Source organism: Meriones unguiculatus, chromosome 5 (genome assembly GCF_030254825.1).
Source record: "Meriones unguiculatus strain TT.TT164.6M chromosome 5, Bangor_MerUng_6.1, whole genome shotgun sequence".
Taxonomy (NCBI): Eukaryota; Metazoa; Chordata; class Mammalia; order Rodentia; family Muridae; genus Meriones; species Meriones unguiculatus.
The window spans coordinates 121,125,551-121,144,794 of record NC_083353.1 but is presented as its reverse complement, the minus strand read 5'-3'; the positions used below and the strand labels follow the sequence as shown (position 1 = coordinate 121,144,794).

The 19,244-nt window shown below is 46.8% G+C and overlaps 1 protein-coding gene across 1 annotated transcript; it reads right to left on the bottom strand.

Annotated features, from left to right (window-relative positions):
* Window positions 1-725: 725 nt before the first annotated feature.
* On the bottom strand, window positions 726-18,865 carry Emp1 (epithelial membrane protein 1). Its single transcript, XM_021634097.2, has 5 exons — window positions 18,684-18,865; window positions 5,374-5,484; window positions 3,935-4,031; window positions 3,696-3,836; window positions 726-2,905 (listed from the first exon to the last, which is right to left on the bottom strand). The coding sequence occupies exons 2-5, from the start codon at window positions 5,449-5,451 to the stop codon at window positions 2,739-2,741; spliced, it is 483 nt and encodes a 160-aa protein (XP_021489772.1). The 5' UTR covers window positions 5,452-5,484; window positions 18,684-18,865; the 3' UTR covers window positions 726-2,738.
* Between the last annotated feature and the right edge of the window lie 379 nt (window positions 18,866-19,244).

The following is a 19,244-nucleotide window of genomic DNA, read 5'->3' as shown; positions in this document are numbered from 1 at the left end:
CACCCCAGAAGCAGAGTTACAGATGACTGGGAGCCATCTCGTGGGTGCTGGGAACTGAACCTGAGCCCTCTGCAAAAAGCAGCAAGAGCTCTTAACCACCGAGCCATCTCCTCAGCCCCTCCCCGTATATTTTGATGTGTTTCTCTGGATAGCTTTTTTTTTTTTTTTAACGCGAGTACATAGAGGACCAGAATAAACCATATTTACCATTCTAGTATTGACAGGACAACATCTATGCACAATGTCCGCCCGCTCTTCACCACCAGAGACAGCTCTGCTCGCTCACATAAAGGAGCTAAGCTTGCCTCTACTGAGCCCGTGCAGAGCTGTCCCAGATGGTCTTTGAGAATCACTGTGTACTGTGAAGACACATTAGAAGAGATGGCTACTTCAACCAAACTTCACAAGTGCCTCGTTTCTTAATGTCTCAAGCCATTCTTATTTAAGATGATAACAACCTCTTTCTAATATATTAGCTTATGAAATTCCATTTTTGCCTAAGAGGGCTAATTAAAGCAAGGCAAAGCTATATTTAATAACATTCAGCTGCCTGAAATAATTATTAGAGAAATCCTTAAGGTTTTACCAGAAAGTAGCTTAATGTCTCAAATAAATGTCAAGTTCCCCAAATCAAACCAGTAGGTAACTTAATGAGGAGGAATAAATGTCGCCGTTCTCTATATGATCTCATTTTTTCTTTTATAAAAGAAAACAGTCACGCAATGTAGGGAATCAGAATTTGTTTTTATATCCCTAGAGTTATAAACATTTGTATCAAAATATTTACAATTATAGTATATGAAATAATCTATTAATGAAGAAGCCAAATACAGTACTAGAATAACCCACCAATGCAATGCAAATTACATGAGACATGAAAATCACAGAAGAAAAGTAAAAGACAAGGGAACGCATGGTTCACTCCAGTCATAATTCAACTTTTTTTTTTAAACAAAATGTGACTATCTTTTTCTAGTTATATCTGTCTGTTGATATCCTTCTGGATATAAGACATCCTTGAACAGGTGTATGGTAACCAAATTATAATTTAAGAATTTGTTATCCCACAGCTTTTTCTGACCAGTATCTCTACCCTCAGCCCAGCAATTTAGTAACCTACCTTCAACATTCCCTTAAACATAATACACAGAGAAATATACTTAGTAATAGTCCCTTTACATAAATACCAGAAACTCTAGCATAACAACCCCCCCCCATAAAAAGAAATGTATATAAGAAATGGATACAGATATCCCTAGGAAAAGAAATGTAGGCAAGATGTCTCAGACCCTTCTTCCAGGTGATCTTCTAAGGGCAATAAAAGAAACTATTTCTGAAAAGAAAGCCCTTGAAGGCAGAAATCTGAGATGGCTTAAAATAGCTGCTGTAGACAGAGCTCTGCCCACCGAACCAGGAATATCATACTACTTCTAAATCCTCTATAGGATTACCCCTTCAGCCCCAACAATACAGCTACCCTCTGACTGGATACCCCAAAAGTTTCTCCTCTTTTAAAAAAGAAACTATCTGCCCATCACAGGATTTTATTGATCTCTTGGGATTATATTTTTCTTCCTGAGAGCAGGCACTCTATTCTTATCATAACTGAAATATAGTATGCTAATACTCCATAATCATATAGCACCTTCCCCCACGTCCCCAGTATTTGTCTTTGGTTTAGGTTGGTACATGTTTTAATTGGCTTACAGAACTTCCATCTTTATCTAGACAACAGTCAAACTGCTCCAGCCAGGGACCACTCAAAGCTACAGTGACCACTGAATTCTGATGTTATGCTCTGGCCCCCAGTGTTATTTTGGTCATCATTAGACAGAACTCCCTCAAACATCTCTAATTCAGAGGAAGCTTGACAGACTTGCATGGCAAGGAGCCACATGTATCTCTCTCATGTCACACTTACAAGACACATTGTGTGCAAGACACATTGTGTGCACTGAGGGTGGGGGGGAATCCTAAAACCCAGGATCTTATTTTGGCACTGTGGTGAGCATGCCCTTTGAACCTACAGATTGTGGGACATTTTCATCTTTGGCTCTAGAGAATCTAGAAAAACTCCAGATAAGCTGCCTTGGCTTTACGTGAGAGTCTAGCAGAGTCCACACCAGGAGGCCTCCAGGAGGGACAGCTCAGCGAAGCATGACAGAGGCTCTGCCTATCCCCACCTAACTCCCAGGTCCTCCGGGGTAAGAGCTTTGATTTCTTGGGTAAGCCAATCTCACAAACTTGACCTTATAAACCATCTCTCTTTTTACTCTTTTGTCAGGAAGGCCACCAAATAAGGACATTGGCTTCCTGGCCGAAGCTCCCACTAGACCACTCGCTTGGGATCTGAATTTGGTGACTGGCTTCCAGAAGTCACCCTCAGCAGTGGAGCCAGTGGTATGGCAGCCGCTGAGACCCCAAGTGGCATATGTAACTGAGGATAGATGAGGCCGTACTTGGTGGCTAGAGGGGGACTCTCTGGTGGCCTCAAGGAAGCATCAGGGTAGTAGCCAACAACTTTCTTCCAAGGATGGGCACTTGGGCAGTAGAGAATCCCACCCCAACCCCCAGGCATGGTTTGGGTGTGGGCCTCTCCCACTCTTCCTTCCCCCCTCCCCTCCCCCACCCTTCCCTCGGTTATTTCTATACAATGACTTCTGCTTCTCTCCCAGGTTAAGTTGCTTCCTCCTCCCCACTCCCGCCCCACCCCCTAGATCCCTACAAGCCAGTTCAGCTTATTTCTTCCTCAGGACCATATAGAGAATGCCAATGATGAAACTGAAGCAGAAGCAAATCCAGGTCAGGATGAAACAATAGCCTTGGTGGCTGCTGTAGGTGAAGTTCCTTTCGCTGTGGGCATAGTGATGTGTGTAGATAGACACGCCAACCAGGATGCACAGCCCTGCAAGAAAAAAGGAGCTGTCACGGCTGGTACTTAAATGTTTTTTTTGTTTTTTTGGTTTTTTTTGTTTTGTTTTTTTAAGATCCCATTTCCCTCGACAACAATGAAAAGGTTGCTCTGTTTGTTTGCCTAGATTTAGTCTTGATGGTATGTTGGTGGATTAGAGATACCTGGACTCTCATCTCTGTACTGGTTTGTGTGCAATGGGGAATAAATCATAAAGCATCCTGCTTTCCACCTGCCTTTCCCATCTGGACCCCTGTAGGTATAGGTATGGTGTTATGAGAGCAGCATGGACTTTTACCAAACTGGGTGTTTCTGGGAAGAATGGAGAAGATGGCAAATTGCAATAAAGGCATATATCATGGCAATAGCCACCTTTTCTAGCCTTCAGTATAGAGGGGCTCCTGATGGTTCCCAACCACTTGGTAGCTCCTAGGGACGTTAGCTTTTTAAACAACAAAACATATGAGGGTTGTTAATCCAAGCAGCAATAGCAGGCCATCAACAGGTAGCTAGAAGAGAGAACAGCCCAAGGCAACGTCACACAGCCATGAACTAATCTGAGGCAGTGGCTGAAGCAATGATGTGAGGACTAGTAAAGCCTTTCCTACAGGGCTAGAGATGTCTACAGCTCAGTTGTAGGGTATTTGTTTAGCATTTCAAGGCCCTGGATTCAGTCCCCAGCAGTGGGAAGAAGAAGAAGAGGAGGAGGAGGAGGAGGAGGAAGAAGAAGAAGAAGAAGAAGAAGCAGCTCTCCTATAAAATAGATTCTGGTCTGGATACTCACAGCACACCAGCATGGTGGAGCCTGAGAGGAAGAACCGGTTTCCCTTCTCCATGGTGAAGAGCTGGAACACGAAGACCACAAGGGAGATTACAGAGAAGATGATGGAGAGGATCATGAAAGCTTGCACTGCCTTGATAGCATCTGTGAACACAGGAGCAGGAGCATTAGACAACCTGAGATTCTGGACATCTCCCTGACCACGCCCATGGCGGTCTTGGCATTGGTCTCTGCACGCATACCTTCATTGCCGTATGATAGAGGGCTGTCACAGTTACCACCAGTGCAGTTCTTCCAAAGCCCTACAGACGATTCTACATTATCTAAAACCATCCAGACCTGAAACCAGAAGGAAATGGAGATGATTAAGAACTGCCCTTCTGCTCTCAGAAAAGAACATCATTTGTGTGTCAAGAACAAAGCTTAACCAAGACACCCTGTGTGGCTGTAAATATGGCTAAGCCTCTTGTCTCTGTAGAAATTAGAGCCAAAGTCACAAAAATCCCATACAAGGGGATTGTGACCCAAGAAGAAGGTCATCTTCCTTCTTCCTTCTTTGGACTTCAGTATTCATGCTATACACAAAGAGGAGAGAGAGAGACAGAGTCACAGACAGAAACAGATAAGAAGAAGAAGAAGAAGAAGAAGAAGAAGAAGAAGAAGAAGAAGAAGAAGAAGAAGAAGAAGAAGAAGAAGAAGAAGAAGAAGAAGAAATTCCACCTCAGTGGTTAAAAATTGTAAAGTTCTTAAGGAATTGAAAACTGTTGGTGAGGAAATAAAAACTCTGTTCTGAAACTCACCACATAGACCAGGCTGCCTCCCAAGTGCTGGTACTAAAGGCACACCCGGAAAAATGTGTAGCCCAGGCCAGCCTCAAACTCGTGATCCTCTTGCCTCCACCTCCTTCAAGTAAACCCTACCATCACAATGGGCTAGTTGCCTTAACTTACAAGCCCAAGAAGCAGGTTCATTTTGTCTGAGAAAACACAAGCAAATTGGATGCTAAAAATGACCACTAGGGGTCAGAGCAGCCCCGGGTTCAGAGCGCTTTATGATCGGTTTGTTTTTTTTGTTTGTTTGTTTGTTTGTTTTTTGTTTTTTGGGGAGGGGGTGTTATTTGGTTCACCGGGCGACGAGTTAATCCTACCAAATTCCACTTCACACGCCGATTTCCGCCCAAAACTTGAATTGGACAAGCTAATAACCAAAGCAGTGCTCTTATTCTCTCACGTCCACCACCGTCTAGTGAAGATTCTCTGCAGGGTTTAGCGCAGGGATGGAGAGCTTTCACTCCTGAGTAGGGCAAGGGCATCTTTGCCAGCCCTCCTGGTTGGAATGCATTTCTCCTTTCTTTCACTTCCCTTCTTTCTCTAACAGGAGCCACACCCACCCACCCATCCTCCAGATGCACCTCAATCTCCACCTTCGGTAGAGAGACTCCTTCAAGAAGCTGAAGATGCCTCCTTGTTCTTCCTGCCCCTAGAAGAATCACTCGCGGTTCCTTGGTCATTTCATTCTTTGGCTTAGGAGTATTCTTTTCCCCCCACCCCCCACAGCTAAACTGGAAGTTCTCTGCACTGTGACTTTGCACCCCCACACCCGGACACCACCACCACCACCACCACCAAAAATAATTCCAACCACCCTTCCAAGGATGAATGAACAGGAGGATGTGACTCACGTTGGAGATGGTGGAGACAAACAGCATAATGGCAGTGGCGATGTGAACCACGAAGAGACCGGCCAGTAACACCAACATCTTGGCTTTTCAGTGACTCTTCAACAGAGAATTCTGAAAACAAAAGACAGAGAAGACCGAAAGGTGACTGTCAACATTTTTTAAGACAAACCACACCCTCTCACTTTGTGGGCTTCCCATCAACACAAGGAAAAAAAAATGACAATTTTTAAAATTCAAAATTGCAGCAGAATTTCTAAAAGCTGAGTTTCACTTTATCTGATATCTTTTTATCCCTAAGTGCCTGCTCGTTTATGAACAGACATGTACTTCAGTTCTGTTCCCACATTTATAGATTCATTTCTTTAATACAATGACTGTTAAAGGATACAATGTCCATTATGTTAAAAAGAGCTTTCTATGTTTTATAACTGCTGTCAATGTTTTCTTTGTGGTTTACAATCCAAAAGTAGGGCTTTGAGTTTTGAGGCTTTTGTCAGCTCACTGCAGCAGCAGCAGCATACAGCTCCAGTTTGCGTGAGGAGAGCATCCTTACTCCCAGCAAAATGCTCACCCAGCAGTTTGGATAGAAATGATGTGTTCTGCAGAACAAGCCACTATTACTCAACGGCCATAGAGCAAATTGGCTCCACTAATTTGATCCCGGATGAGACGTAAAATGGGAGAGATACAAGTTCTGTTATTACAATGCTCTTTGGCATCCAGCAGCAAGACAACCTAATTACAGCCTAATGGCCCGATCACTTACTGATTTAGCATTCCAGACTAATATTTGCAACACCTGAGCCTTTGGCCCTGAGCGGCTGTTGGTGGGAAGGCTGTTGCCGGTCCAGGGCAATGTTGGCTTTCTTACAGCTCAACATGACAGCTCTGGTGCTACAGAAGGGTAAAGCCCGAGAGAACATCAGACGTGCTTTCTACTGGCATGTGATGTGTATGCAACTTCAGCCAATCAGGACCCATCCCTGAAGACAAACGGGTACATAAATCACCGTTCAGAAGACTAGGATCTAATAGAAATTAACAGTGTGGGGGGGGGAGGAGTCAACAAAAGTTCGCAGCCATAATTTCAGTAGAGGCCACTAGTCTTAAAACTAGGAACAAAAGGAAGTATAAGTGTAAGGAAGTGACCACTGAGCTGTGCTGATGTCTGTCAGCTGCGTAAGCTCTTCCTCACGCCTGTGACAGTTAGATGCGAAGCCAGCTCAGGCAGACATCAAAAGGAAAGGGCCTGAGTTATTGGCCCTGCAGGCAGGGAGTGTGTGAGGATGCAGCAGCAGCCTGAGAGGAGATGGCTGTGTGGATCCTGCAATTGCTTCCTTCCCCCCTCACTCCACCTGACTTAATTGATGCTTTGAGTGTGCTTAAAGCCACTTTCATGCTACAGGAGGTATTTATTAGAACACGGATACTATCATTATTCTGACATTTCAGGTGTCTTTTATCTCCTCTCACTTTCTCGTTAGGCACTCATAAGCGAACGTGATCCCCTGGATGCCTGGGTTCTTCGCTCTTTCTAGACACTGGTTTCCACTCTCCAAAAATTTCTTCCCCATTCGCTCCTTCCCTCCAGTTTGGGGGGAATGGTGAGGGAGGGGCAGAGAATGTTTCCAATTTACTGTGAATGACAAAGTTGATGACACTTTCCTGCTGTCACCAGGGAGAGACTGGGATTGTCTGGCCTGTGAGTCCTCTTTACTGCACTCACTGCTGCTTTTCTGGAGCTGTCACACACCTCTATCATTCCCAGCTTGGCTTTCATGTATGGAGAAAAGGGGTTTGGGAGTTAGAAGTTGACTTAGAATTATTCCAAAGCACTTGGATCTCTGCCTCAGTCTCCTCGTAAATGAAGTGGGGTGATGATGCCAATTATATCCAGAAGTGTGAGGGTTCCACTGGATTATATAAGCAAAAATGCCTTGTGCCGCATCGGGCATGTGGTATTAATAACAGGGTTGCCCTGATTTCCTGATTTCCTACTGTTTTCCTTCTGTGAGGCAGAAGAGCTGTTGCCCACCCAATCCGGTCACTCAGTCACAGTCCCACCCAGTCCAGTCACTCAGTCACAGCCCCTCGCATGTCAAGGTCAATGAAAAAGACGTTTACAGGCTAGTTCACCAAGTGGCATGTGGCTGAAATCATTTGGGTCTTCAGAAATTGTCATTTTTGCCTAGTCCTTGCCCCTTGAATGGGGTGAGTCACAAGATCACATCCTCCAGAATCACCAGAGAAAACTGGCTTTTCTCAATCCTTTTGACATATTCTCTGTTCCAGGCTTACCCCTCTGGTAAGCCGGCTCAGGGCAGGAAATTATGAGAATTACAGAATGGGTACTTGCGTCCAACCCTCCTTGACCCTTCAACGGCTCTCCCGTTGATTTTGTTTATAATTTACAAATATCTTCCTGGTTGTGAGAGGTAGTTGAGGAGCCAAGAATGAAATCTAATCCATCAAGTGAGGCCTCTTTAAATGAGTCACCTGACAGGCGGGTGGGATTCAGGAGACTTCCTGTCTCCTCAGCTGACCTGGGACCTTTCCAGCAGAGTCCATCTTAGTCCATCCCACTTACAGTCCCATCCAGGGATGAGGTTCCCCATCATATCAGGGAAGTATGTCCTCTCCCAGCCACTCCACCTCAAGTCTTACCTCACCACGTGCTCGCCTAGTCCTTGTCCCCTGACTACTGTCAGATAGAAGGACAAGTGAGGGGTCTCAAACCAAAAAGTGACTCTTTTATCTGACACTAAGAGGGGGTGCTAAGGCAGGGAGCAAATATCTCAGATCAATGAGTGTTCTTCACGAACAAGAATATACAGCTCTCCCTGCTTCTGACTCCTGTGCGCAGCCACTGTGGAGGCTGTTTGGGTGGAGTTCATGCAGAATACATTTCATCTTTTCACTGTCCCAAATTTGTCAGTTCTTATCAGCGTCATCCATTGTTGGGTTAGAGGGGCTTCCTTTTTTGTTTTGTTTTGTTTTGTTTTGTTTGAGACAGGGTTTCCATGTGTAATAGAGCCCTGGCTTCCTGGAATAATTTTGTAGACCAGGCTAGCCTCAAACTCACAAAGATCCTCCTGCCTCTGCCTCCCGAGTGCTGGGATTAAAGATATGCACCACCATGCCCATGCCCAGCAAAACCCTTCTTCCAAAATGCTTGAAAAAACAATGGAACATCTTAGTAAATTTCTGTGTTGGATCACCCGTAGTTACCCAGGCCCTGTATTAGGAGCCTACCTGTTACCCCTCGGGCTAGAACAGCTGTTCTCAACCTGTGAGTTGAGACCCCTTTGGGGGTCAAACAACCCTTTCATGGGGGTTGCATACGTGATGTCCTGAATATCAGATATTTTCTTTGTCATTCATAACAGCAGCACGTTACAGTTATAAAGTACCAATGAAAATAATTTTATGGTTGAAGGGTCCCAGCACTAGGAATGTTGAGAACCGCTGGTCTAGAAGGACAAAAGCCCTCAAGGTCTTTTCAGAAAATGGTGGAGGTTGCTGGGTGGATATCTGGGAACCTAGCAAACAGCAAGTAAGAATGAGTCTAAGCTCATGCTCTTGAGGTTTCCACCTCCCCCCAATGGTCTTTTGAGACCACTTCCGGTCTTGGGCACAGAATATACCTCACTGGTATAGCACTGGCCCAGCAGGTTCAGTGCCCTGGGACGGGTCCTCAGTACCACCATGAAAACAAAGCAAACGAAAGTCTGAGAAGCATTCAGACGATTTTGAAAGTATAGCCTGAGACAGCCTGTGTCTCACTGAAGCAACAGTGGAATTCTCTCTCGTTTTTCTCCAGAATGCTGTGGTTGGCATTCTTCAGTGGAGAGTGCAGCCCTCATTCTTGAGGGGTGGACCAAGCCCAGAAGCAGAGGACACAGCACCACAGCTCTGAAGGTCCCAGCGTAGCACCTCCCTCCCCTCGAGCGGAGGGGACAGACCCCAAGTGTGTCCTCTGCTGTCAGGGACCCCCATACCAGGAATGTGGCTCACGGTGCTTTTATACTCCCTAGTGAGGGCCATCGCACCTGGTCAATTCACAGTGTTTTGAACGGTGGCGTGTGCTCAAAAACCAAAAGGCTTGAGCAGCTACTCTAGAAAGAAATAACTAATAGGAAAAATAGGGATCAAACACTTGGAGCCAAGTACGGTGGAAATCACTATGTAGCCCAGACTGGCCTCAAACTTGTGGCAATCCTCCTGCCTCCTTCGTGCTGAGCTACCATCCTGGGTGTACAGAGCTGCACAATTCATTGGAGAATGGGTGAGACTCTAGCCAAGACACAGTCTCTATGGATGGCAAGACCATACAAGATGCTTACTGGGACTGTGTGTGTGGATGTGGCTGGCTGAAACTTAGTTTAGTAATTTCCGGGAAAGGGTGGGGTGTCTGAGACCGTCCATTACTAGGAAGAAAAGAGCAATAATGGCTCAGCTGCCATTTCTGCCTCTACCTGGTTTCCTGCCTGAGGCCTCACAGTCAGTGTGACCTGTGTTATCTTGCTCTGGGTCTCTAATGTCTCCCCCATTGTCAGGATTCTAGTCTGGATGCTGTCACCAGCCCCTCCCATGACACTTTCTCTAACCTTTCCTTCTGCATGCTTTCTCTGTTCGAATTTAGTTATCTAACCATGTCCCTCCTCAACCTACAAACCTTCATCTCCCCACCACAACTCAGAGAAGCACAGGTCGCCAGGAAAAAAAGACTCCAGACAGCTGCCCACAGAATCCTGGGAATTTGACTTCCAAATATTAAAGCTGCTTTATGTCCTTCCCCTAGTAACTACCTATTAATTTTTTCACCAAGGTCAAATTCTGCCTCCTTTTCATAGGTCTGAAGGGTTTTTTTTTTTCCTCCCTCTTGTTACGTAATAGTCCTTTTGTAGTCCCATTAAAGTCCCAAATGGCACCCTGCAAGATGACAGAGTTCTTTATGGACATGTTTGGCTTCCCCACCCTGAGGAGTCTGAGTTCCTAAGGGCAGACTCTATGACAGGTACCAGAGACACATCATTAATGAACAAATAAATGAACTAAAGAGGACAATATTTTCTTCAATATGGAAAAATAACAACAAAGTGACCGAAGGCCTCGTACGGGAAACAGCATGCCTCCTCTGTCTTTTTTCATTTTTATTTTATGTGCATGGGTGTTTTGCCGACGTGTGTGTCTGTGTAACATGTATGTCTGTGTGCTATGAGAGTGTGGCCCAAGGTGCTAAGCCCCCTGGAACTGGAGTTACAAACAGTTGTGAGCCACCAGCTATGTGGGTGCTGGGAATTGAACCTAGGTCCCCTGGTGCTCTTAATCACTGAGCCATCACTCCAGCACCTCCTTTTTTTTTTAAGGTAACATATACGTTAGTCCTCTGTCATTTTTATAAATTACTTGATTTATCACTACAAGTATGGACCAAGCGTCTTATTATATACAAACTTCATATTATTTATTTCCATTTAATTTTTGTAACTACTTCATGTAAGAATGAAACATCCAGGCTAAGGGATAGCTTTAAAAATTGCTTCTAGAACCATGAAAGTTATCTGCAAACTCAACCTGAAAACCTATGCAAATCACACTTAAATTCAACCTGTTCTGGGGAACTACCTACCAAGGGCGAATTAGAAAAAAATCCTCCCAACAAGACATATAGCCCACGGAATTCGGGTATAATTCAGTCGGTAAGAGTGAGGTCTTGCTTATTCTGGAGGTAGGTGGCACACACCTCTAATCCCAGCATTCGGGAGGCAGAGCTCTATGAGTTCTAGGCTACCCTGATCTGCATAGTGAGCTCCAAGAAAGCCATAGTGAGACCTTGTTTCAAAATGAACAATTAATTAAAAAGAGTGCTTTCGTAGCCCTCAGGAAGCTCTTGGTTCAGTCCCCCAGCAAACACATGCATGCACACATGCACACACACAAACAAACAAGGCACAGCTAAGTCCTGAGATTATTCTCTGACTAGGGCCTCCTCTGTCCTTCCTTCTCCTGCTGGCTGACTGCAAATTAGGGTGAAAGCTTTCTCACACCTTCTAATCAAAGACCTGGCACCTCCTGCAATGCAGGAGGGAAGAGGAGAGGCAAAGCCGCTCTGAAAGTGGCTGGGTCAACTGGCCTTCATGAGTCATCCCCAACCGTGCACATCTTCCTCAGCGTGACATTGGAAGTGCTTCTGAGGCTACCTGAGAACCTTGCAGGGTGGCATGGAAGCCTGTCTGCCCTCCTCCATGTGAAAACCGTTCTTGCTGTGTTTGGGTTTTCGAATGTGTTTTTTTCCCATTGAGAATCATTTTAGATGGCCATAGGACATAAAAGCCAGTGAAAAGGAAGCTCTGCCCTTGGGGAGCAGTGTGGAGGATGTGTCTGGAGGAGGGAAAGGCTGGGATTAAAGGCAAGCTGAGTGGATGGGGCCTTGGATGAGCTTTCCTGGCCATTGTTATTATTGTTTTATGTCATGTGTACTTTTCCATCCTCAACCTTGTTTTACGTACAGATGGAGAAGGAGGCATGCATCTCTGCATGGGAAACAGGGTGGGGGCATCCTAAAGGACCAAGTCTTCCTGTTTCTGCATATGGGTGTTCAGTGTGGGAAGAAAACACTGCAAGTTGCCCTTGGCTCTGTATGTCTCATGCTTCAAGTTCTGGTCCAGTCTGTGCCCATCAACAGCTGAGCAGTGAAAGAACCAGAGATCTGGATGCTTCAGGAAAACAGCTGTTTCTCTGTGGTCCTGGGGCAAAGGGACTACCATCTACAAAGGCGGCCTGTCATAAACAGTGCAGTCTCTTTGGGGCTAATATACCCTGTATAGACTGCCACACATAGTTAGAATATAGTGCCAAGGAGTAAGTAGATATGCTAGAAGGAAGAGGGAGAGGAGGGAAAGACACAGGAAGAGACAAAGAAAGGAAGAGAAGAGGATGAAGGGAAAAAAGACATAAAAAAAAAAAGAAAAGAAAAGATGAAGTGGGAAGGAAACAAGAAGGAAAGCAGGGGTGGAGGGGAGGGAGAAAAATCAAAAAGGAAAGAAAGGGAGAAGGGAGGGAGATAGGTCCGATTAGAAAGGTGTGGCTGATTCCCACAGTCTATCTGGCTAATGGCCAGAGATGAAAGATTTTTGCAAAACCTGTCAGCTTGGTGAGATCTCAGAAGGCAGAATCTCAAGTGATAAAGAGCCAACCCTAAGTTCAAATTTCTTAAAGACCTCATAGGGTTAGTATGAGAATTGAAGAGTCTGTACCTAACACAAAGCAAGCCACATGGTAGGTCATATTTGTTCATTAGTGTAATGCTCAGGCCAGTGAGGTGGCCTTGGGCTTCTCTGCAGCCTGAGAGCCACGGACTATGCAAAGGCAAGGAAACAGCATGAATATTGTTTTTTCAGATGCATCCACAGAGACACCCCACCCCCACACCCCACCCTCATCTCTCTCTCTCCTATTTCCGTTCGTCCTCCATTATGTCCATGGAGTGGGTGGGTCTGGACAACATCTGCAAAGGCTGTAGACAGACCTGGGCTGTGAGGCCCCATCTCAGCCCACGCCCTCGGGCTGCAGCTGGCCAGTGTCAGGGAGGATGTCTCCCGGGTGAGGACGGAAGCTTCCGCTGCCTTTTGCTCTCGACAAAGGAGAAGTACTCCCGCAGCCAGATTGTCCTCCGGGGAGAAGTTGCCAAGATAATAACTAGGGTTTGGTAAAATCAAGGTGTGGCTGGGCCCTGGAGGCTCCTGGGTGCGCCTGACAGCAGATGGCAGCAACATGCTTCAACCAGCAACGGCTGAGAGCGGGACTGCGTGCAGCAGGGGCACCCAAGTGTGCTGGGTGGGCTGCTGGGTTGGCTCAGTCTCAGAGAAGTTGGCTACTTAGTGGTGAGAGGTATCAAGCTCTTTCAGTCATGCCCTTTGACCAAGAACTCTGCCTTCCAGGTAACAAAGTTGGAATGAAGTCACAGTCATACAGCTTGGTTTTCTACCTCTTATGTGGTGTGTGTGTGTGTGTGTGTGTGTGTGTGTGTGTAGAAGACAACCCTCGGTGTCATTCATTTCTTAGTTGTCCTCCACCTTGGTTTATTGTTGTTTTGTTTATGAGATGGGGGTCTCACTAGTGACTCAGTGCTCATGAGTCAGCTAGGCTGGCTGCTTATAAGCCCCAGGGACTCTCCTGTCTCCCTTTTACCATAGTTGAGGTTACAAACCCAAGCCACCACACCCAGCTGCTCACGTGGGCTTTGGGAATCAAACTCGGTTCCTCTTTGCATGGTGAGCACTTTACCCAGCAAGCTCTCTCCCCAGGCCTCCTCTGATATTCTGAGACAGAATCACTATGTAATTACTGCTAGCCTTAAACTCACAGCAATCCTCCTGCCTCTGCTCACCCTTGTGTTGGGATTAGAGAGGCTTGTAGCACCATAACCAGCTCTTATCTGGGGGTTTGTCAGTTTACTAGAGGCTCTGTCCCTCCCACAGCTTTCCAGTTGATCAGAGTTAGACAGTCCTTCAAAATAGCTCCAATGGTCTACACAAAGGGTCTTTCCGAGGCCGTTGGCTCTTCCTTCACTCTGCTTTCTAAGGCCCACCCAGAACAGACAGCTGGCCCTGTCAAACCCCGCCCTGCCAGCCCTAAGACCGGTTGGTTTCCATCTTCAACTCAGGGCCACACCCTCAACACTGGCAGAGTCCCCTCCCTAGGCGGCTCAGGAGCAGCCTCAGGAGCAAAGGGAAGCCCCTGTGCTCAGCTCTGTGTGAACAAAACTCTGCTGGGGTTACAGTTTCTCCCCTTCCCCTCTCTCAGACCCCAAGGGAAAAAGCTTAGGTTTCTGAAAGCAGAGGTCTAAGATCAAAGTACTCACTGGGCTGAGAGGAAAAACACTGCAACTCTAGCTGTGAAACCCTGTGTCTCCAAACATGCATCAACCATGCCGAAACTAAGAGGAGAAAAAGATTTTCATGGAGGACAAAACCCAGAATTCTGATCCAAGGGCTATTCTGAGACAGAGTATTAGGGGGCTGTCAAGGGGAGGAGTCAGAAATAAGAGCGGCCTTGCCACGGCTCCCTTGCCTGCTTACTTTCTCCTCACAGGGCTCTTCTTAGACCTCTCTGTTTGACTCATCCCTCAAGCACCCAGTTCTGCTCACACACCCCCAGCTGCCTCCAGTTCCCTAGCCTTCCCTTTTCTCCTTTTGCTGTCAGCTACACTGGCACCTGCTCTCCCTCTTTGAGAGGTGGGCGTGTCTTACCCAGGACCAGCTCCGTTTCTGAGCCTGATTTTGCTCCTAGTGAATTGATGTCCTCATAGACCCCTCCTGAGATGGCACCCTTTGTTCCGTAAACCAAACAGCTTCCTTCTTTCCAAGAGCAGGTGATATGCAGGGCTATCTCAGGTAGGTTCTTTGAATTCTGGGCCCAAGGAATCTCAGACCAGGTAAGGCAGCAGAAATTGACTGGCCCCTGCCCCTCCTGGCTTCTACTCCTCGTAATGAATGCAGAGCCACACACATGCCAGACAAGCACACTGCCAGCAGACCATGTCGCTAGCCTCTTGCTAATGGATGAAGTTAGCCATTCACAAGAGTTCAAAGGAGGTTTTGAAAACAGAAGTGGCAACGTCCTACGTTTTTCAAAGCCTCGGGGGTCTTGGTGGCCTAGTTGTTTCCTCTTTCTTTCTTTCTTAGTGACTTTCTTTTGATCCCAGGGAAGATGCAAGGCGAGACCACAGCCCCAATCTTCCTACTCAGTCATCTCCCATTCCTCCCCACAGCTATCGACACAGTGCCGTATTATAACTGCCTGTTTGAAAGAAGACTCCATGCGAGACTCAGGAAAGTCTGAATAAGCCCAAGCCGCATAAAACTTAGAGGACTGGTCATGAAGAGCCTCTTCAGTTCCTGAGAAATGCTCTTTCTGCAACAGGGAAGAAAACATTCACACATGCACACTCATACATACAATATTTTGCTTAAAGTAGTGGCACACCCCTGTAAGCCCAGCATTCAGGGAGGTAGAGGCAGGTGGATCTCTGGGAATTTGAGGTCAGCCTGATCTACAAAGCGAGAGCATGTTAGGTAGCTTTGTATAAATTAAATAGTAAGTCACAGCAGGGACCAAACAGGCGCTTGGTATATGAGACCGTTCAGAATCAATCATGTAAGAAGAATATGACTGGGGGGGGATGGTCTTAATATTTTCAAAGATGCACTTTCTGCCAGCAGTGGGGATACAGGCCTGTAACCCCAGCATTCAGGAAAGAAGGGTGGAGAAAATCCTAGGTCCCAGCCTGGCATTCATAGAGAAAGCCTGTCTCGAAAAACAAAACAGCTGAGGGTAGGGTATGACCTGAATCTCAGCACTCAGGAAGCAGAGCAGGTAGGTCTCTGCGAGTTCAAAGCCCGTCTGGTCTATATAGCAAGTTATAGGGCAGCCAGGGCTACAGAGGGAGACCCCGTATTTGAGTAATAAAGAAAAGAATAAAACAAGAGGTTGTGGATAATCGAGCCATGCTAACTAAACATTAAGTGAAGATGAAGGATGTGGAGGAACCGGAGTGTGAAAGTTGGGTGGGGCAGCAGCAGAACCAGAATTGAAAACTTTTTTCCCCCTCTGGGTTATTTCAGGCCTGCAAAACAAGAACTTTCAGAGAAGCCATTTTTGCTGAATTTCAGAAACTCTGTCTGATACGATTTGCTGTCCAGCAAAGAAGGATGGGTGTGGGTGTGCATTCTGAGACTCGTACACTCTGCGTTTCCCTCCCTAACATTCCAAGCAGCTTTGAGCCACGGGACAGCCATGCGTCCGTGACAATACAAAAGTTAAGACTTCTGCATGTGCTAAGACAACATGATTACCTTCACATTTTTGCTGTTAACTTTGTTTCTGAGACCAAGTTTCGCTGTGTGCGCAGGGTGGCCTTGAAACCCTTAGCAATCTTCTGCCTCAGTTCCCTGAGCCCTGGGATTACAGGTATGAACTACCACGCCCAACTTCCAAATTTAAAATTCTATAAAAGTGATGAATGAAGAAAAGAAAGAAATGAAACTGGTTTGTCGCATGTCTTACACCTTGGCCACATCCCCGGGGGGGAGATGCCTTCAGGTTTTGTGTCAAGAAAGCAGTTTTGCCTCCATGGAAATGTGCCGTGCTTATTATGCTGCAGTCTCAAAGCCAGAAACAGCCAAGGGGCCCTGCATTCCCGTCAGCTTCCATGGAGCCCTTCCTCCTCAGGGCTGGACACCAGCCTAACCTTGTCTCCAAAGGAGACCAAAGCCAGCCAGTCTTTCTCAAGGTCTGGGGACAGAGGAATGTCCTCTGGCAGAGGGCTGCCCCTTACTACTGACCCATAGCCACAGTCTTGGGACATGATTTGCCCCAGTTAGCCCTTGATGGCCTTCTGCTAACTCCCAGGACAGTTTAGTGCCCTGAACAATGTAAAATCTGGGGACTCTCTGACAGGGATGCCAGAGCGGATGTCCAGCAGCCCTGGACAGTACTCTGTCTCCACCCTGTTCTGCAAACTCGGGGTATAACTGGAGCTGCCTGAGGGTGGAAGGCCATGATGGGGGGGGGAATGGGGAGGTAATGGTGGGAGGGATGGCCTCTTTTTCCAGGACAGCCAAAGACTTAGAGCTGAAGCCCAGAAATGTTCACAGTCCAGGCGCTCTCCCACTACTTAGAGGGAAAACAGCAAAAGCCAGAGTAGTGATTTTTTTTTTTCAATTATCCTCCAACTGCTGGGCGGGGGAGGAGAGACAGGAGGACACAAAGCATTATATTCTCATTTATCAAGGGGCAACGGGATTTGAGACAGCTCCACAGGGCATGCAATTGGTGTCAGTTTCCCCCTCCTGCGTTCTCTTTCTGCTGGTCTGTTCAAGGCTGCCTGGTTTCAACCAGATCAGAACTACACACAATCCTGTGTGCGATCTTCACAGGAAACTGTGGCTGTGGACTTAACAACGGCTTCACTAGTTCACACCCATGCAGCCTGGAAGTAATAAACACTGGAAGCAGAGGCAGGTGTTCCCCAAGTCTTGAGAAGTGGGTCCTAGCACTTACTTATCACCCCACCTTGGGGAAACGGGGTAGATTCACAAACTGATTACTTTTAAATTTTATCTTCCAACCAGAGACCGGCATTTCTAAAGAAAAAAGGCGCCTCACTTCTTCAGGCAAGCTGAGTCCTGTCACTCTCCTCAGGCTTGTTTACGAGGGGGGGTCATATCTGTGTCGAAACGGACCACACCTCCACAGACATCAACTGAAAACGCTAAGCTCATAAAAACAAAAGCAAACAAGAGCCCGGAGCCTTTGTTCATTTTGCAACTGGCACGTGGGTTTGTAGTACGCTGAGAAATTCCACCATCCACTTAGAAAATTCTGTAACCGGTTCTGATAGATTCCCCCCTCCCCCCCTCAAGTTAGCTCCCAAATGCAGCTGGCTCCGGTGGAAACACAAAGCCATTCAACAGTTTTACAGGAATCCCTGAAGTCCCCCAGCCCCACCCTCTTCCCCCTGGCTTCTTCCCCCACCTCCACATCTGGCCAAAGATTCCGGAACCCACCCCAGTCTTCCCACTCCGCCACATCAACCCCTCCTGAGTTTTATTTGAAACACCCTTTGCCTCTGTTTCCCTAACGGTTTTTCTTTAAACAAACCAATCCCCTCTCCCCATCCTGTGAGAAGGGGGTGGAGGGAAAACCAGACGGGAAGACATACTTAAACAGACATGAACAGGCAAGAAGGGGGCAGTGAGTGCAGTAGCAAAAACCCAGCCATTCATCCACCATCACCCACAAGCATAAAAGACAACAAACAACCCGCAATGCAAAGCCAACTTTCTTTCCAGAGATTGCCTATTGCCTTTAACCTGCGTGGAGAGAGAAGAAAAGTTGAAGCGTCTTTCAAAGATACCACCCCTCTAGGTCTCATCTCAAAGCAATTTGAATGAAAACAGAAGGTTTGGGAACATCTTTCATGCTTGTTCTGCCACTTCGAAGCACTCACGTAGAGTTTCTCCATAGAGAACAGTCCACTCAGGTTTGTTCCAAAGTCCCGTTCCTTCCACATCCTCAGAGCAAGAACCCAGATACCCGCAAGAGAACTCGATTGCAAGCCAGGGCCAGCTGGTGTTCCAGATTCCTCCACTACTTTAGGTTAAAAGTCTCAAGGACTTGGTTCTTTGAGATCCATAAAGGGAGAGCAGAGAAGAGAAAGCTCAGCTTCGCAGAGCTTACACACGGGGTTGGGGACGGGGAGCAGAGGTCCCTGCAGAGTTTCCCCGGTGTGGGAGCATTCCTACCTGGAGTGTCCAGAGACCGAGGCAGATGCCCTGAGCGGTGGAGCTGGCTGCTGGTCTGGTCCGCTCTTCGGGAGGTATGTGACCACAGTGAGGGGAGGGACCCGACTCCCGAGGTTATAAGTTTCCTGGGCTGGTGTGCTGGGGTGTGTGATGGGCGGTTTCTCTTCCCCGTGTTTTAAAGGAGTTTCTATGAATCAGTCTGGATTTAAAAAAAAAAAAAAAAGTTGGTGAGCTACGCCCTGCTAAGTTGGCAGGCAGTCAGAAGTAGCTGGGAGTGAGCCATCAATTGAAAAGAACCCTCTTGTAGCTCCCTGTGACTCAGACACACAGACCACAGTGGAAAAAGGAGTGACACTGCTTCAAGTGAGTAATAGAACTCACACAAATAGATCTGTTTACTGAAGCCCATTTCTCCTCCCCAGAAAGGAGATTCGGTTGCCACGGACATAAGGCAAAACATAGGTTAGGGTCAGAGGGGGTGGGTGGAGAGGGGAGGGCCAGTCCCATGTTAATGAAAACCCCAGCTAATCATCAAACAGGATTCCCCCGTTCTTCCTCCCC

Excerpts from the sequence above, each read along its gene's own strand:
- Emp1 (XM_021634097.2), bottom strand. The coding sequence starts at position 5,451 with ATGTTGGTGTTACTGGCCGGTCTCTTCGTGGTTCACATCGCCACTGCC. Across the intron at positions 4,032-5,373 it reads TTGTCTCCACCATCTCCAAC|GTCTGGATGGTTTTAGATAA; the intron begins GTGAGTCACATC and ends TTCTGGTTTCAG. Across the intron at positions 2,906-3,695 it reads CTCCACCATGCTGGTGTGCT|GGCTGTGCATCCTGGTTGGC; the intron begins GTGAGTATCCAG and ends TTTTTCTTGCAG.